General features: G+C 39.0%; 1 protein-coding gene across 10 annotated transcripts in view; it reads right to left on the bottom strand.

Annotated features, from left to right (window-relative positions):
• Positions 1 to 19,592, bottom strand: part of LOC129734906 (ceramide transfer protein-like) — a 92,031-nt gene that overhangs the window by 38,595 nt on the left and 33,844 nt on the right. For all 10 annotated transcript variants that reach the window (XR_008730436.1, XR_008730435.1, XR_008730438.1 and 7 more), the window contains 4 exons: positions 15,342 to 15,449; positions 14,445 to 14,583; positions 13,368 to 13,451; positions 7,467 to 7,624 (listed from right to left, as the gene is read on the bottom strand). Coding sequence is in view for 6 of the 10 variants with exons in the window: in XM_055700283.1 (XP_055556258.1) it covers positions 7,467 to 7,624; positions 13,368 to 13,451; positions 14,445 to 14,583; positions 15,342 to 15,449 (489 nt within the window). In the remaining 4 variants the exon portion in view is untranslated. The remainder of the gene's footprint in view (positions 1 to 7,466; positions 7,625 to 13,367; positions 13,452 to 14,444; positions 14,584 to 15,341; positions 15,450 to 19,592) is intronic.

Raw genomic sequence — 19,592 nt, 5'->3', positions numbered from 1 at the left:
TAAAAACTTCCTTTAGGTTGTCTTAAGATTTGGGGAATTCCTAGAATGTAACAACTGAAATAGCGCTCTGTGTCTTGTTTGTTCTATGTGTTGTCTTGTTATATGTTCAAAACTCGAAAGTTATAAAGTAGGTATGTTTATTGCGCGCAGATGCACGGGGGATCGCTCCTCCACAAGCGTGCATACCCGAAGTGACGAACCAGCTCACATTTATATAATGAACAAATGAATATTCAATTAACGCCTATACATATTCGTTACCTAAACCCCGCTTCGTATGTTAATTAGCTTATCAGTCCTTTGCCTGGAATGTGGTGGTCTTGCAGGTTTGTAGGTGATTCATGTTCTTGTGACCATCCGATCTTCTTCAGGTGATTCATGTCCTTGTGACCACCCGATCTTCTTCAGGTGATTGTGACCACCCAACCTTTTCCAGCAAGGAGACTTAGCACTCCCTCCCTCTAGATAGCATTTGAATGTCTCTCATCTTTTCTTATTCTCTTTTAAATAGCCCCTTTGTTAGAGGAAGAAGGGCAGGCGTCTCCCCTTTGTTAGAGGAAGAGGAGCAGGCGTCTCCTCAAAACTGTAGTTGTCACCATACCCACATTCCTTAAGCAGACACATACAATCACAATCCATGTCCATTATCCACATTTCACATTATTTCTCCATATCAGTTATCTAGTGATAAATAGGTGTCTGCATGCTTGTAGAGATATATAGCTATGTAACTACATGAACGATTTCTGCCCTGAGCCTGGTGGCGCATACAGCTGCGGTTTGTGTCTGGGCTCAGAGATGTAAATAGGGGCTTCTCTGTTATGGTAAAAGTGTTTCTCTTTGCATAAAAAAGAGAGGGAATGACCCCAGAGGTATGTTCAGAGAAGGCATGCGATGTTTCGAACTTTTTGACTGAACCAGTTCTTGTTTGGTGTGCCCTTCCACCCATGTATAATGTTAATCCAAAAGAAGATGATATTCTTTACACTTTGTCGATAATTGTCTTTCTGTAGATGCTAATGTAGTAGGAGGCTATGATGGGAACGTATTGCAGTGGTTCTTCTCTTATCCAGGGTAACAGCAGGGAAACCATTAAAGAGTTAAATCACCTTGTTTGGTAGGCAGTTAAGAATGTGAGTCAAAATTGCCTCTGCTTTTTGTTGTTGGTTCAAGGGCATGGCTGTGAGGATTTTGATGGTATGTGCTGAATGGATTTTAGGCGCCCCATTGCAGCAACATGTTATCAAAATCTGAGAATTTCAGCCTTTTTAGCATTCATTCACTCAATTGGCAGTATTGTTTGTTTGCTATTGCCTTGGTTGCTGTCATGTTTGCAAGGGCCCTGCAGAACATGCCAAACCTGGTACTAGTGACGTGCGGAATTAGACTCTATAACTCGAAAGTTATAAAGTAGGTATGTTTATTGCGCAGGTATGTTTATTGCGCGCAGATGCACGGGGGATCGCTCCTCCACAAGCGTGCATACCCGAAGTGACGAACCATCTCACATTTATACAATGAACAAATGAATATTCAATTAACGCCTATACATATTCGTTACCTAAACCCCGCTTCGTATGTTAATTAGCTTATCAGTCCTTTGCCTGGAATGTGGTGGTCTTGCAGGTTTGTAGGTGATCCATGTTCTTGTGACCATCGGATCTTCTTCAGGTGATTCATGTCCTTGTGACCACCCGATCTTCTTCAGGTGATTGTGACCACCCAATCTTTTCCAGCAAGGAGACTTAGCACTCCCTCCCTCTAGATAGCATTTGAATGTCTCTCATCTTTTCTTATTCTCTTTTAAATAGCCCCTTTGTTAGAGGAAGAAGGGCAGGCGTCTCCTCAAAACTGTAGTTGTCACCGCACCCATGACTAGTCACCATACCCACATTCCTTAAGCAGACACATACAATCACAATCCATGTCCATTATCCCCATTTCACATTATTTCTCCATATCATAACCATGTTTATTTTTCCTAGTCTCCTTCACGATACCCAGCTGTTCTCTCATCTCTTGTTAGGTCAAATATTCTCCAGTTCCCTCTCCTATATCTCTCTTCAGACATTCTCTATCCTCTCTTTTGCTTGTTAATTGCGAGGAGGCAAAGGTTGTGTGTAGCTGGGTGACCATGACCTGCTTTATGTTACAATCAACTAAACATTGAATACAGGAAAAAAAAGGCATGGGAGACATAAGGCAAACATCAATAAGGTGGTTAAAGATAATTATAATAAATCCTGTAATACTTTTGAGTCATGGCCCAAAGTTTCCCAGCCGTGAGAAGAGACCAAAGGCATCCCGCCCCTGGCTCTGCTGCAGATCTTTGTTTTAAGGCTTTTAAGTTTTGTATACTTTTGTAAATTAATTCACAGTGGTCACTCAGATTCACGTAACACATCCTGTCAAAGTCTTCACACTTGTGTCCCTGTGCTAATAATAAAAATCAATAGCAACTCAGTTCTGTAGCAACATATGATGGACAGAATCAACATCTGTTAATAAGCCAGAAAAAAAAGAAGAGTATTTGTAGTATTACTTTGTTTAGCAAGCTAGCAGCCTAATTTACTAAGCAAATTAAGAGCGTGTACTATTCTTACAGAAGAGATTAGAGAAGCAAAAATGTGTTGTGCTGCATTCCAGAACTCAGCCTGAGAATTACAGTCTGCTGTGAGTTCTGCATTACAATCATTTGACACATGTTGGGGTTGCGATTGTGAAAGTTGCCCGTTTACGATTTTCATTGACATTATCACAGCTAGTTGTTTTAAAAGCAACCCTTGAGCTTCCTGATGTTCGACTTGTTGCAAAATATTCTGAAGCCAATCAATCAAGTTAGTATTAAAGTTAGTGACTCTCTAGGACTCTGCAAGACTGTGGCAAGACTCTCGCATCCTGACTGCCTTAATAGCCATCTCATTCATTTGCAAACAGCTGTCCCTGGGATACCTTGCCTGAGTCACAGAATCGGCACAGTTAATTGCTCCAGCTAACTGCTCATAGTTAACAGCAATTCCCCGATTAAGGTTTTCAGTCAAGGCCACTACACATAGCTCACAAAAATCAGATAACCACATCATATACTGTATCAGTTAGTACCATGCGAAGCAATAACTTCCAATCATGCTGGGCGAGTGTATAAGACTCTTCCATCCCTTCAAGAAGGGACATAGCAAATGTATTATCAATCCTCCCTTCCCGCGCTGCTTTGCTTAACTCTTTAACAGCCTCGTATTGCACAGGCTGCCACTCTGCAGGTTGATTTGTCTGACAAAATACTGAACATGCCCTAGCGACTCCCAAAACCCATCACTTAAGTGTTTCCCACTTGCATTCCTGCCACCAATCCCTCAGACCCCCTTTCACCCTCCCCAAAAATACAATCAATGCATCAGGAGAGACGAGGGGATGGGGAAAAGGTCTAGCTCCTTTTCCAGATCTATAGGACCTGGATCAAAAGGTTTAACAGTGTCAATGGAATCATTGTCCGAGTTGTCCTGTTCCCGTGCTTGCTCCTGGGTTGCGAGGGTCGCTGCAGTCAGTGACAGAAGCTTTGGGGGCAGAGGAGGTGTGGACAGAATCGCCATCGCTGACGGTGTCTTGAGAAGAGTCGCGCTGTCGGTGGAATTTACAGCTTCCTCTGGTTTAGCACCGTTAGCAGAATTAGTCCACACTTGGCAAAGAGGAGTCAGAATTTGCCACCAAGGTGCTAAATGCATTCCCGACACAGAGTTCCCCTCTGCTGCAGCATCATACAATTGGCTGCTGTCTGTACACACTTTCATTCTTTCAAAGTCTCTAAGGTTTCTTGGCTGCTCACCTGTCTCGATGCATACAGGTGTTATCCTCGGGGTTTAGGTTGTCCGCCTGGTCCAGACAGCAAGACGATCGTTCAGCCAAGCCGTCTCCTCCGGAACGCAGCCCTCTTCCACGAGCTGTCTTTTTTCCGCCCTTATTCTTCCAAGGCTTCGGAACACCACCATAGGGGTCACCATTTGAGGAGACTGAGGCACGGACTCCCTGATCTGACTAGAAGACCCTTCATGAGTCCATATACGTCTCTTTCTGGGAACGAAGCCCGATTCCCCGTTACGGATTTCCCACAGCTCACCTCTCAACTCCGGAGGGATTTCAGGCCGGCTCCTGCTTCCTTTCAGCAGATCATTCAAAGTTCTGTGGGATTCGCTGCGTGTCGCTCAGATAGGCCATTCGAGAGCCCTTCACGTCAGATCCTTAAACGCATCACGTCGGGGTCACCAATTTGCGGCGAATGAAGAGACGGGACGCAGCTTGATGCAAGCAAATGTCAATTTATTGTACAGAAGCACGAGTTTTTATACACTTTCAGAAGCTGCGCGTTTTAAACTAATTGGTTCTTGAAGCTAAGCCTTGCATCCTAGGCAATCCCTGATTGGTGGTTAACTACCAGCAATTAACAGCAAGGTGTTACCTTTCCTTGGCGCCATCCCTCTCCCACTCCCCCGTGCTCTGTCAACATGTCTCATCATGTTAATTGTTGTCTAGACAAGCTCGAGCACATTCCCCTCAGCTAACTGATTGCCACGCATGGTCCTAGTTTCCAGACCACTCCTGCGGAGGGATATTTCCTGAAGGAACCATGTTCCACAGAGGGCCCCCACTACATCAGGTTTTTCACAGAGGACTACAACCCTGCTCCAGCGCAGGTCCTTTCCAGGAGAAAAGTGTGAGGGGGAAGGAGTGGCAGAGTAAGTGTTTTGGACTGACCTCCAACCCTCCATTGCACTGCTTGGGAATAGCAAGCAGGGGATAGAGGGGCCTGCAGTGAAAGAGCAAAGCTGAGACTGGGAAATGGGGGAAGAAAGATTTTTAGTGTTTGTCTTTATTTCCCACTAACTGTACCTATTTTAATCAGCAACAAATTGATTTTCCCCAGGTCAAGACTGTTCTGCCATGACAAGAACTGGTAAGCAACCTCCCTGTCTTTCTCTTGACCCATGAGCTTCCTCATCTTATTCCCCCACCCCCCACTGGATGGGGTGGTAAGTGAGCAGCTGGGTGGGCATTTGGCTGTTAGCCAAGGCTAACACACCACAATTTATATTATTTAATTCAATCAAAATCTCCTCTTCTGAAAGGCTAGCAATTAGAAGAATCCAAGTAAAAATGGTTATTTTATATTAGAATTACAGTACTTCACTATGAGTGTGCTATAAACCCCAGAAAATTTAACCGACAAGTTTGACAAAGTTACAGGTCTACCAAAGCACAGGAACTTAGTCTCCACGTTTTTAGAAGCTACTGTTATTTTAGTTTCTGGGAAAACAAGTCCAAATAAGCTTGTAACCTCGTTCAAAATGTATTTACTCATGCTGTATGAGGTATCAGTCACATGAGACTCAGTGAAATTTAGGTTTGGATTTGTTAACCGCTTGCAGCTAAAAACAAGTGCTTAAAAGTTAGCCCACAGAAGAAAAGCATGACAAATAACAAACCAAAATCAATTCAAATTCTATATTAATGTATTATTCTGTAATAACATGCTGACCTACTGACAAGAAAAAATACACTTAGTCCATGTTCTAAGGCTAAGCAAAGTCTGGTCAGCAAGAATGAGCTATGTCTGCTCAGCCCAGAAAAGAGAAGGCTTTTGTGGGGGCACTTAATAGTACACTTCCAATACCTCCAAGAAGGTCATCAAGAAACTGAGCCAGGCTCTTCACAGCAGTCTGTAGCAGGAAGATGAAAAACAATAGGCAGATACTGGAATAAGAGCTACTCCAACTAGATATAATGAAAACCTTTTTCACTATAACAACAGTTGAGCAGCAAAAAAGGCTGCCCAGAAAGGCTCCAGCCTTGGAGACTTGAAACCAGACTTGATAAAGCCCTGAGCAACCCAGTCTGATCTCAAACTGTATTTCCTTTAAGCAAGAGGTTGGACTAGAGACCTCTTGAGGTCTCTTCCAATCTGAATTACTCTATGATCCTATGAACAACCATCAAGTCTTAGGTCTGCTATAATTCCTCCAGCTACCTAGATGAAGCAACAGTAAATTAAGTGTTGACAGAATTCACAATACAGTTGAATAGGGCCAGGACTTTGACATATGGACAATTAATAGCTAGGAGACAGGGACAATAATTCAAACATGGATGTATTTTGTCTGACTTAATACTTTGAATTATGTATCACTAACACATATGGAGTAGGACTTGAAGTGTAATATACACCATATGGTGTAGAGGGATTTTTAAAGGACCGAGGACATATGTTACCATTGTCCAGGTTGGACAACCCAGGCCTGTTAGTTGAAGCTGCAGAGCAGTTTTAAATTGTCCTGGGAACAAGCACTGTGAGAAAGAAAACAAGCTATGCACAAACAAGAAGCCAGGTGCAGAGCAAGCCCTGGGAACCACGGAATCAACACACTCTCAGTGGCACACTCTGATCAGGCACCTGCAGCATGCTCACAGGGACACCCACGTGGCCAGAGACTTTTATCTAATCACCTGTGTGTAAAGTCGTGTGAGCGGTCAGTTAAAGTTATAAATATGACCTGTTTGTTTAATAAAGTGAGCACGGCATGTAGCCATATTGGTGTGATTGTCGTGACTTGGCTGACTCTCCACAGGGGACCCTCTTCGATATGAAAACACGTTAAATTAAAAATGAGACAACAGCTAATGGACTGTACAGGACACCAGCCAGTGATGGCAGGATTCTAGAAATCAAAGCCTAAAGTACAACCTATCCATGCTTCTAGCACATCTCATCTAAAGAGAGAAGACATCGCTCCTTTCAAGTTGCTACAGCGGTTGAGTAGGCTTACCATGAACTATCACTGCCATAAGAAGAGTAACAGATATTAGAATACCACACACACCCCTAAAACAATTAACCAATTGGTATAAAACATGACTTAAATTAATCTCTTCAATCTCCTAAAGGTAAGTGAAATTGTACCTTAGACCTTTCAAGTTAGAACTGATTGTGCTCCTCAGTACTATCACCATCTGTTATCACAAAACATTTCAAAGATTTGCACATCATTTTGCAATCATGGATAATTAGGTCTCTTTTAGAGGGCTGCAAGCAATACACTTATTACTGTAGAATACTATCAGGTTCTTTATAGATATAAAAAATATAGGAATACTATCTGAACAAGGGCTGGGAAAAGAAAGAATATAATGAATAATGTTACTGTATCACCGACAGTCAAGATAAGGTTTTAATATTTTGTAGGAGTAATAAATAATGAAAGCATCTAAAATTAATAAATGCTGTACATACAAATAAAAGGAATACCTGGAATAAATAAGTTAAAAATAGCTAATATGAAATTTCAGTTTGTCATTGTTTAACCCCAGCCAGTAACCAAGCACCATGCAGCTGCTTGCTCAGGTCCCAAAACCAGGAAACAATTTCAAGCTAAAGAAACAAATTTTTTTCAACAGAAGTAAAAAGAAAGTGATCTTACCTTATCTAGTCTTTTTTGCCAGCTTTCTTCACGTTTTACCATGAGTTCAATACAATGAGAGAGTGTAGCAAGGATTCCAGCAGTAGTTGCCTTGAAAGTTATAGCTTCTCCTTTAAAGTCTATGCCGTTAATTCCTTTGGGTGTCACATGTGGAAACACTAAAACCAAACATGAATCATTCACTGATAGCTGCCTTTAACTCACACATGCTTTAAATTACAACTGTTTGAAGAAAATAGACTGGCTAGAAAGTTAATTTAAAAATAAAAATCAGAAGTGCTAATAGTTTTCAGCTACCCACAGGATAAGGAAAGAGATTCAAAAGGAAGAATGCATCCCTTCAGCTTCATCTTGCTATAATGTATTTCAAGTCTGCTTGTAATGCTGTATTACTCTGCAAATCATGTGGATGGAGGGAGTAGGAATACTTTGTAACAATAGCAGTTTGACAGCTTGAAGTGGGGCCCAATTAACACAGAGCAACCTTAAAACATAGCCAATACAGCGCTAAGAAAGAAACAATTTCAAAATGCAATCAGACCCAAAAGGTAATGTTTCAAGGTTGCTTTAAGCAGGTAACTATAGATTTTAAAACCTCAACATAAAAGGGTATGATATCAAAGTATCAAATGTGTTGAATTATCCAAGTGCTGTGGGGTTTTGCAGTTCCAACAACTACTTCATGCTGTCAACCAGGCCATCTGTTGCTAAGGCTATTTAAACAAGTCACTTAATGTGTGACAAAAAAAGTACCTATCCTATATCAAACTCGTATGTAGGTTGACAGAATAACAAACATTACACATTAATGTCAGAAAATATTAGAAAGCAGAAGTAACACCCATGTTGAAGCTGACTGAGCCCAGCAAGTTAAAGTAACTCCTGCTATGCCACGGGGCAAGCTAATAACTTATCACCCTGTTGGATATTGATTTCTTTTCCTGGTCTGTCAGTTTGTCAATGTGCCACTGTTATGGTTTAAAGAGTACAAATAAATATTTGTGTAAGTTTATCCAATATCTGTCTCAAAGGGTAAAGCACAGCTTTCAAGCAGCTCGGTTCTTGTAGGGAAGAGAAATGCAATTGCTATTCTCTAATGGTAGAGCACAGTATCTACGCTAAGGAACAGAAAGCAAGCATCACATGGTCGTAAGCAATGGTTTAAGTCTCCAGAGGTTTTATATGCCCTCCTTTCAGGAGGCATCAAATGTTTTCAAGTAGATGTTTACACACCATACACTACTTCCAATACCTCAATAAGCATACATACTATGGTAGAACAGATTATTTTTTTGTTTCATGTTAATCAAGAATACTCCCTAAAAGGTAAAGATCAGGGGTCCTCAAACTTTTTAACCAGGGGGCTGGTGCGGATGAAGTGGCAGGCAGTCATCTGCGGCTGCGGCTGCTTGGTTTCCCCCCCAACCCCCGGCGGGGGGGGTGGTGGTGGTGGTCTGTAAATACCGGGGGCCGGATTGAGGACCCTGGGGGCCGTATCTGGCCTGTGGGCCGTAGTTTGAGGTCCCCTGGTAAAGATGATGGGAGCGAAAGAAAGATCAATCTGTTTCAGAAGCAATAATGAGGTCTCCGTCCCCCTAACAGCTGCAGAGGGAACACAGAAGAGGCTGACTGCAAGTAGTATAATCTGGCAAGGAGGCAATGCAGTGGATTCACTGAATAATGAAAATTAAACAATAGCTTCACCAATAACACACTTCACTAATGAAAAACCCACAGTTTATACTAATAAAATGTCCTGCTGGTGTAGACCACGTTCACATGCAGGTTTACGAGCACAGCTATGCTGCTTATAAATGTGACTTTTCTCTTAAGTACACAACATGCTAGAGACACTGAAGAAATTACCACTGACTGCAACAGTATAAAATCATTTCAGAAATCTATGGTAGATTGTAAGGGAGGTGCAGCAACATAGCCTCATTTCCTGAAAAAGAAGCCAGCTTTTGTTCCTGGATGTCTTTAAGTCTCAGCTACAACTCATTAATACTTCCATACTGTTTCAGTCATCATGTAGATGATGATACAGAGCTTGCAGTTTCAAATTCAGTGTCCATTTTAATTCTGGACTAAACTTGTTTCAGAAAGGCGCAAGGCCTATTTCTTTGAAGAGATCACTCAAGACATTCCTTACTGTGGATGGGAGTATTTTGATTCACTCCTAATTATAGGAGACATTTGTCTTCCCAGAACATGTCAGAATACAGCCTCAAGCCCCATCTCGGCAACAGCTGAAGTTCAGCACATTAGAAGTATTTCTCAGGAGGTTTTTTTTTCCCTATTTGGAGAGCCCGAACATCTTTCCTATTCCTTTTTTACACCTTTTTTCATGTCAGCTACGAGATTGAGTGTTTCAAAATGAAATCTTGCATCAGAAGATCTGTAGGTTCAAGTTAAAGGTTAATAGGAAGGTGTTCTTATCATTGCAACTGCTCTTCTAGCCTGATGATCAAACTGTATGTAGCAAATCAAAAGAAGCAGCAGTATGATTTTTCTACTTTAACTTCAATTTTAACAACTTCCAAGTGGTACCTTTTTAATTATCCTGTCTTTTAAGCATTTTGCTTTATTTGTGAATTGTTTTCTCTTGTCTTTCTTATAATGGATTTTTCATACCATGCTTTAGCCTTCTTCAATAGCTCTTCAGCCCCTCTCTCCTACAAATGTCTGTTAGGATAAATCAATTTTCCCTTCTTGTTCCCAAGATGCTGTTTGTAATTCTTTCCCATATGTCCCAAACATCACCTGTTTGATCAAATCTGTTTTCCAGTGAAATGGAAGATTAGTTTTAAAAGACAGTAAGTAGAAAAACAAAGTTCCTTTATCTTTTCCATTTTATGCCACCCTACCATCTTATGTCACTAAACTAATTCTAAATGAAAGAAAAATAGTTGGGTGCATGACCCATTTATTGATACCTACTGTTGTTGATCTTCTGTGAATAGCACTAGTATCAATATGCTTAGTTTTCCTCTAAGAACCACCTCATTATTTCAGCAGTATGTTGGTGAATATTCTTTCTCCATTCAAAGCATAAAAATTCACCACAAATCTCACTGTGTTTTATATCAAAGTTCTCTTTCAGCCTCTGTACCATTTCCATCTTTGTAGTTCCAAGTACAAAACCACCTTCTGTCTTCAAAGAGATTTCCTTAAGTAAGTTTCACCTGCTGTTCTTATTCTTACATAATTTAAACGCAAATACACTCATTTTCCTGAGCAGACATATGGGAATGCTTCCTGATCAAGATTCTACATTCTTAGAATATATGATCCCAATGAGTAAATATGCATCAGCCAGGCTCTCCCTTGATGCTTTATACAAATGATCATTCTTTCAGTTACCAGATTTTCTAATTGGAAAGTGAGCAATAAATTTAAATACCTTCATAGTGCTCTTTTTAACTCTTCACTCAAAGATCCTAGAGAACACAGAAAAAAAACCTATCTAAAATGTCTTGTAGTATACATATCTCTAGTCATGCTAACTTTCTCCTCTTACCCAGGGAAGGTGCAGAAGGGAACACATTTCTAAAGACAATGTGAGTATGGCCCCTTATTCAGTCTTAAATGTAGTGATTTGACCACTAGATTGGTGTACTAGTGGTTTGAACAGTAGGCTCAAACTCAAATCATAGTAGACTAAATAAGAGGTTGAATCTGTGCTTCCCACTTCCTGGAGCAGTGACTACACAAAAGCCCCATGTTTAGAATAGATGCAACCACTTCTCAGCTACAGTTAAAAAGACTGTTCCAGTTTTTCCAGGACTGGATAGACTTCAAGAAGGGAACCTGAAACTTGAGAAAGCAAAGAATCTTAACAGCTGCTCTGAGGCAAAGCCTCAGAAGAAAGTAAAGTTTAAAATAAATCTTTCATTATCAGTTAGCCCGAGTAGTTTTCTGCTCAATACACAGGCATGGGTGTCTCAACCTGAGAAACCTACTTCCACTGCATTCACTTATGATTCCACTTTAGGGCACATTTCTAATCAAGTTTTGCAGCACTCTGCTACTAAATCTCTAATGGATTTAGTCCTTAGAAATAAAAGAGGCATAGAAAAAACAAAATGAGGATAAAGGTTTTTAATAGAAATAATTAATAGAAAGTAAATTTAATGGAATCAGGATTAATAAGAACTGGAATTATCAGTTTTGCAGAAAGCAAAGGGTTGCAGAAATTATTTTCTGTAGTGAGCTATAGTGATTTCATATACAGGTACCCATAATATATAGCAATTTCTTAGCACATAAGTTCCTAAAGACTTGATAACAGAACCGTTTAGAAGAGGAATATGGATATCACTTCAAATTCCTATTAAACACGCGATGAAAAAAAGATGAAGTCACTTTGCTTTTAAATGTTCTAAAATGACTAGATGTACTAAAGATACAGATTTTCCTAATGACATTCCACATAACAAATGCATATATATAGTGGATACACCAAAAGAACATAGATATGAAGAAATGTTCTAAAGGGAAATTAAGCTGAAACTCCTACATCATTCTACAAAAATTAAGGTTGAGAAAGACATCTTTTTCAAAATGAATCATGCAGTGAAATTAAATTCTCAGTTAAATTTTTTTTTAAAGACGACTTTTTCAGTTTTCTGAAGCTTTTTCTGACTTCATTCCTCAAAAACGTAGACTTATATATAAAATACGGTTAGTGGAACTGTGGACTTGCTTACAGGTGAGTGTTGCAAGCTTTCTTATCTTTACTGATAAGAAGCAAGAAAGTTTTATTCAAAACTTCAGTTATACACTACTTAACCTCTGAAATCAGCACTACAATTAATCTTTAACAGAGCAAGCACTTTACATTGAAAAAACATCTACTCATATCGTTAATTCTCTGGAAGTATACTGAAAGCTCCTTTATTTCCTTTCCTTGTAACAGTTCTGGCAATAATCTAGAAATAGCACTTAAATACAACAAGGAAATCTGCAATACATGGGGAATTAGAGCCAGTTAAAAAGACAGAAAAGGCTTATTTTGTATATATATTTTCCAGGTTCTTGAAGAAAGTGTCTACATTCTTAAAAATGCTTTTTGATAAGTACTTCTTTTGAAGATTCCATCAGTTTTGAAACTGTACTTCTTCAAAGTTTTCGGAACAGAAGTAAAAAATACTGAATTGTCAACAACTAGAGAATGTAAATACTAAAATAATTTCAGTCAGGAAACAAGAGAAAGCATAATAAGAATGCAAATAGGTTTTTAAATGCATACACAACTTCTGGCAGGACAGAAGCATCAGATTTCTAAAACAGCAAGACTTGCGTGAGTTCTTCACATTTACTGCATGGATGCAGTGAGTACAATGACTACAACCAGATAATTTAAAATAAGAATAAAAATAGGAATTCTGTTCTTCATAACACTGAAAAATACAGTTAAAAAGTGATAAAATTATGAGTGAGAATCAGTAACAATGTTGTCTTAACCATTATGTAGCCATAGAACATAGAAAAAACATAATGGAGCACACCTAACTGGAAAAGCATTGTGCTCTGCCACGCTGCTAAAGCAGACAATAGTTGCAAGAAAAACTGCAATTCCTTGTTACAAATCTCAGTTCCCAATGTTCAAATGATGCAGCTGTTTTAACAGAGTTTTGTAGTGGAAATTACTTTGGACACAGAATAGGAAATTCCAGTTTGACAGGCTTGCATTAATATTTGCATGAATTAAGAATAACTCAATTATCATTCCTTAGCTGCTTTTCATGATGATCTTCACGCAAATAGGAACTTCCTGTCACATACATTCAAATAACTATTCTTTTAATTTTCTGCTTAGAAAAGAGCATAAACACCCGTCTTGTTATTAGGCTTATCATACCACTCATGAATTTTCAGAGAAAAAGTTGACACACTTACATTTTTCCTTACTGCTGTTACTGTTATGTAAAAAATCCCCATCAGAACGCATTGTAGGGAAATCATCTTCATCATCTTCTACCACTGGGGGTGGGGAAGAGGGGGGAGAGTTATGGGAGTGAGAAAGCTTTCCCAGTTCTTTAGTGTGCAAGAAAGAATTAAGAGCATCTATCTTCATGGCTAAGCAGCATTTAACATTTTTTCCTATAAAAACAGTCATGAAGACTCCCCTGCTTTTTTTTTTTTTTTTGGACCCAAGACCACTATCAACATTACCATCAGAAACCGTCAAGAGACTAATATTTGCTCAGTGTCAAAATTTAGCACTTGATTCAATGGTAAGAACATTATTATCTCAGTGTTACAACTGGATAAGCAGGGAGCCACAATTGAGCAACTAACTACTCTTTTACACTAGGAAGTTCTCAAAGAAGTAGAATGGTACTTATTTACTGTTTTCTTACTACCAAAAGCTTCAGGCTGCCAGAACACACACAGTGATAAATATAAATGCCTCAGGAGAGTGCATGAATAAGACGACAAGCTGTGCTCAGGGAAGAACAATTCAGAGATATGTAGACATCCACACCCGAGCTTACTAGAACTTCAAGTATGCACTCAGTGCTCTAGCTGCAGCCAATACATCTCAGGAGCATTCACTATAGCAAAGCCTTTGCCTTTTTTAAAGAATGTATTGTTCCTATCAAAACTAATATTCCGTTGTTGTTCAAAATAAAGGTAAGAGACACAGCAGTAAACTAACTTGAATTCATTTTATGGGGTAAACAATTATTGTTCTATAACATCAAATGCTTAAAAGAACATTTCTTTTATACAGTTGACAGCTACAGATTAATATTTAAGTTAAGCAGATTTTTATGGGAATCCAGCTTCTGAAGTGAAAATAGTTAGCACTGTTTATACAGAAATATCTATGATTGATCCCATTACTAAAGAGAAAATTTAAGATATGTATTTTATTTATATGGTATCAAATGCTATAGTAACTATTCAAATGCTATTACTGCATAAAAAGTCAAATTCTATGGAGATAAGAATTTTCAATTACAGTTTTACCTTTATCCCTCTGGAGTTCATCTTTGGAAACTGCATCTGCACAGGCATCAAAGTATCTCTGTAAAGTATCAACTTGTCTACACAAGATGTCTCTAAAGGTTTCCATTTCTGCAAGCTTCTCACATAAGCTATGGCCCTTCTGAAAATACAAGAGAAAAAAGGCTCACAAAAAAAAAAGAATTTCTGCAATTATGAAGACCAAATTCTTCAAGTACAGTAAAGACATTTCACATATCAGCAGCTATGAAATAGTGTTAGAACAACATAAGAAAATGTATAAAAGCATTTCTTAGTCATTTTGTCTCAATTTTTCCTCTTGACTGCATCTGCTACTTTAGACCATTCAATAAAAGCTTATTAAAAACAATCTTGCGTGCTACTGTTTTATACCTATTTGCCTGAAAACAGTCAGTTCTAGTTTAAGATCTTAGTTCTAATCTTTACTCCCCCCCCTTTCCTGTGCTGCTCCTCTTCTGTTCTCCCAGAAGTACAGCCCAAAGTTCAAATGTTAAATAGTTATACACATGAAACAAGGAAAGCCATCATTTGTCAATCTGTATTAATCAAATTTGTTATGTCACAGAATCACCATTTCCTTTCATTTAGAAACCCTGACATTCTCAGAAGTACGCTAGGAAAGGTTAAGAAATCCTCCCACATTTTATTTTCTCGCCACTCAAAAATGACACCATAGTTTAAGAAGGGCAACTGCAGAGACATGAAAAAGCTTCCTGTACGATCTGTTCATCATCACATGTTGAATTACTAACACATAATAAACCAAATATTTGGTTATTTTTTCCTATAATTGTGTGAATAAGTCTTCACATAGCTTATTTCCTTTCCAGTTACGTGTATTATTTACACACCAATACTAAGAAAATGTTATCCACTAACCTTGAATGAAGAGGTGGAAGTTGCAGAGTATCCACTTGCTCCAGAAACAAGAGACACCATGGAACCATGGCGTCGTAAACTTGACTCTGATCCATAGCCAGATTCAGTCTAAAAACCAAACCGCACACAAAACTAAAATACTGAGGCTTTTAATAAAAAAAGAAATCATGAAAGCAAGTTTAATTTTGTTTCCTCTAAAACCAGCCCATTTGTTTCTTGTCAGGAAGCAGCAGGGGCTTAATAACACAGATTGTGTCTGCAAGTTTAAGATGTTGATGTAGAATCAGTAAAGTTACTATGAATCTATTTTTTGTTACCATAATGATCTAGGAAGAAGTAATCTGAAACTTATTAGTGCCCCCAAAAGAGCAAGACAACACATATGTAAGGGTTCAAAAAAAGGGGTAATTTTTCCATTTTGTTATATGTAATCCCTACCAAGCAATTTTCACATAGCATTCAGAAAACCTACCATAGTCTACAATTAATTAAGGTATTAATATGATTCAGTTTGAAAACCACCAGACTCAATTAATCCTTCCAATCATTCAAATAGTGCCATTTTAGTTTTAAAAGCAACAAAATAAGTAGAGATCGTAGAAAAAACATAATTATTGCTATGAATTTCTTTTGCTTGTTCCAGACTTTAGTAATATTCTTTATATTATACTGAAATTATTTTTGACAAAGAACAAAATTCTACATAAAACAAGGAGAGATACTATTGTCTTCTCCCTCTTGCTTTCAGTAACTATTTAAATAATGCAAAAAATTAAAAACATATTGATTAAAATAGCATTAAAAAGATCTAAAAATATTAAGTTTGACAAGTGTCCTCACAAGTGAAACAGAAGCAGATACAGAGGAATTGGAAGAAAAATATTTCCCTAAAGGTTAAAGTAAAATGGCCTGTGCATAGCAAAGAAGAAAAACCCTGAAACAAAGTATTACAGTATCGAAAAGTCTCATTTCCTAACTATTGTACCAATTAGTCTTTATAGTATGAACTTTCTTAGGATATATAGTTTACATTGTATACTGCATAGTCATGGTTAAAGTAAGCATGACTAAAGGACCCCAGCTCATTGCAATGACAGCCCCCACCCTGAAGAATAAAGGATACCTCCAGACTATCAAGATAACACTAGTATTCTAGATCCTCTATCACCTCTGTGAAACCCTCCAATTATCTGGCATCATAGACTGTAGCAAGACTGACTCCAGGGACATCTATATCAATAAAGAAGCAGATGGATGATGATGCCATAAAATTATGGTTACTTTGCAAAACAGTAGTATGCCTGTGTTCAGTAATGACTGGTCAAATCATGTTGCATCCGAACGCTTGAAATGTATAAGAAACGTGTAAAATTGCATTTCATGTGCGTCAATTTGAACGGGACACCTTGTTATAGATTTGCTAATAAGTTAAGATTGATTGACTTTATTTGATTGATTATTTGATTTTATAAAATCAATTATGTAATAGAAATATAGAAGGATAAGAAATATATTTTAATGAAACTTATATAGTAAAAGCTGCTATAAGAATCCTCTGTACAGCCCCGTACCAAGGCCGGAGGAATTGGCCAGAATCACCTAGTAGGAATGTTTAGAACTTAGATAACAGACTTAAGATTTGAGATGATTGTTTATATGTAACCTAGGAAAATGTACTAATATGTCAAAATGAGAATTAATGTGAACTGGGGAAAGTCGAGTGAAGCAACCCATAGTTGACGGTCAAGAAACAGTTACCTTAAGTGAAAGGTAATTCCGGCAGGGGGAGATCGGGACCACAGACTCATATACCACCTACCCAAATCGTACCCCAGACCCATTTCTGGACCTTTCTAAGCTTTACTGCGCAAAATTGGATATGGGAGGAGAGTATGTTAATGATTTTTGGGAAATACTATGTTTATGCATGAATACTTAATGAATATGTATGAATAAGTTCTATATATGGTGCATGATTTTGAAGCTCAGTGTGCGTTGATCGTGAGAGGACTCACTCACACACCCGGCCGTTAATAAAGAAGTGTCTGCTTATCTACATCACATTGGTGTCGATAAGTTCTTCATTCCGAGATTTCGGTAACAACCTCGTGAGCATGAATAAAGAATTACTCTTGAAATTCTATACTTTGCGTCCTAGCCTCTGTCAGCATAGGCTAGTTGCAAAGGTTTTGTGACAACAGAAACAGATGGTTAAGAATAATATCTGAAATACTGTTAATAGATGAATTTGATCAAGTAGAGAACATTGTGAAGGATCTTTGACAGGAATAAGAAATTGTAGTGGCAGAGAAATTCATTTGGGGCAGGGAGAAGGGGAGACAGACCAAATGATATGGAACAAGCAAGAAGCAACAATGAAATTCTAGCTGTTGTACTTCTGCGGAAGAACTGAAAACAGCACAGGCTTTGGGAAAGCAGGAAAGCGCTGATAAATTAAGATGCAAATTAAAGAGAATTAAAAGCAAGGAGAAAGGACAAAGTTAAAGCTGGCTGACAGGAGAATTTGGACAACACTGCAAGTGTGCAGGACAAAGTATGTATGTTTGGGTTACAAAGAAGAAGTGGCAGAGAGACACAGTTTTGGAGAAATGAAGGTGTTACAGAATTGCTAATAAGTTAGAATTAATTGACTTTATTTGATTTTATAAAATGATTTTAATAGAAATAGAGAGGAATAAGAAATATATTTTAATGAAACTTGTAGTTGCACAGCAGAAGCTGCTATGAAATCCTCTGTACAGCCCTGTACCAAGGCCAGAAGAATGGGCTAGAATCATTGAATAGGAATGTTTAGAATTTAGGTAATAAATTTGAGATTTTAGATAATAGTCAGTTACAGATTTCTTTGTATTTGACTAGTCTTTTGTATGTAGAAAGTGTATTGAGATGTCAAAATATAGAATTAATGGGAACTGGGGAGAGTCGACTGGAACAACTCGTAGTTACCTGCCAAGAAACCGTGAACTTTAGTAAAAGGTAATTCCGGCAGGGGGAGATCGCGACCACCGACTCATATACCACCTACCCAAATCGCACCCTAGACCCATTTCTAGACCTTTCTAAGCTTTACTGCGCAAAATCGGATATGGGAGGAGAGTATGTTAATGATTTTTGGGAAATACTATGTTTATGCATGAATACTTAATGAATATGTATGAATAAGTTCTATATATGGTGTATGATTTTGAAGCTCAGTGTGCGTTGATCGTGAGAGGACTCACGCACCCGGCCGTCAATAAAGAAGTGTCTGCTTATCTGCATCACATTGGTGTCGATAAGTTCTTCATTCCGAGATTTCAGTAACAAAGGTATGACTGAAAAGAAAAATGTGAGCATAGGTGTCAAGTTTGCTTAAATCTCTTTACATGATCCTCCTCAACCAAGGGAAAGTCTTCCTTTGTCCAGGCTTCCTTTCTTGTTTCCAGGGTCTGGGAAACTGGAGGGCCAGCCTTGACAGTGAAGACTGAAGCAAAGGCGGCATTCAGTAACTCCGCCTCCTCTGTGTCCTTCATCACCAGGGCACCCACCTCATTCAGCAGCAGGCCCACATTTTCCCTAGTCTTCCTTTTCCTGCTGACATACTTGAAGAAGCCCTTCTTCTTGTCCTTGATCTCCCTCACCAGATTGAATTTTAAACAGACCTTAGCCTTCCTCATTGCCTCCCTGCATGTTCTGACCATGTCCCTATATTCCTCCCAAGTGGCCTGTCCCTTTTTCCACATCCTGTAAACTTCCTTCTTCTGTTTGAGGTTTGCCAGAAGCTCCTTCCTCATCTATGCAGGCCTCCTGCCCCCTTTGCTTGATTTCTTACTCATGGGGATGCACCTATCTTGAGTTCAGAAGCAACGCTTGATTAGCCAGCTCTCTTGGAGCCCTGCCACTTTCTACGGCCCTAACCCATGGGCTTCCTCCAAGTAGGTCCTTGAAGAGGCCAAAGTTAGCTCTCCTGAAGTCCAGGGCTGCAATCCTACTTGTTGCCCTGCTTCATCCATGCAGGATCCTGAACTCCACCATCTCATGGTCACTGCAGCCAAGGCTGCCCCCAACCTTCACATCCCCAACCAGCCCTTCTTTGTTTGTGACTACAAGGTCCAGGAGCACACTTTGCCTCATTGGGTCCTCCACCACCTCCATCAAAAAGTTATCATCAGCACTCTGCAGGAACCTCCTGGACTGTGTGCACCTAGCTGTGTTGCCTTTCCAGCAGATATCAGGGTGGATGAAGGCCCC

The sequence above is a fragment of the Falco cherrug genome (genome assembly GCF_023634085.1).
Source record: "Falco cherrug isolate bFalChe1 chromosome W unlocalized genomic scaffold, bFalChe1.pri SUPER_W_unloc_1, whole genome shotgun sequence".
NCBI lineage: Eukaryota > Metazoa > Chordata > Aves > Falconiformes > Falconidae > Falco > Falco cherrug.
This window is presented reverse-complemented; position numbering and strand designations above follow the sequence as displayed.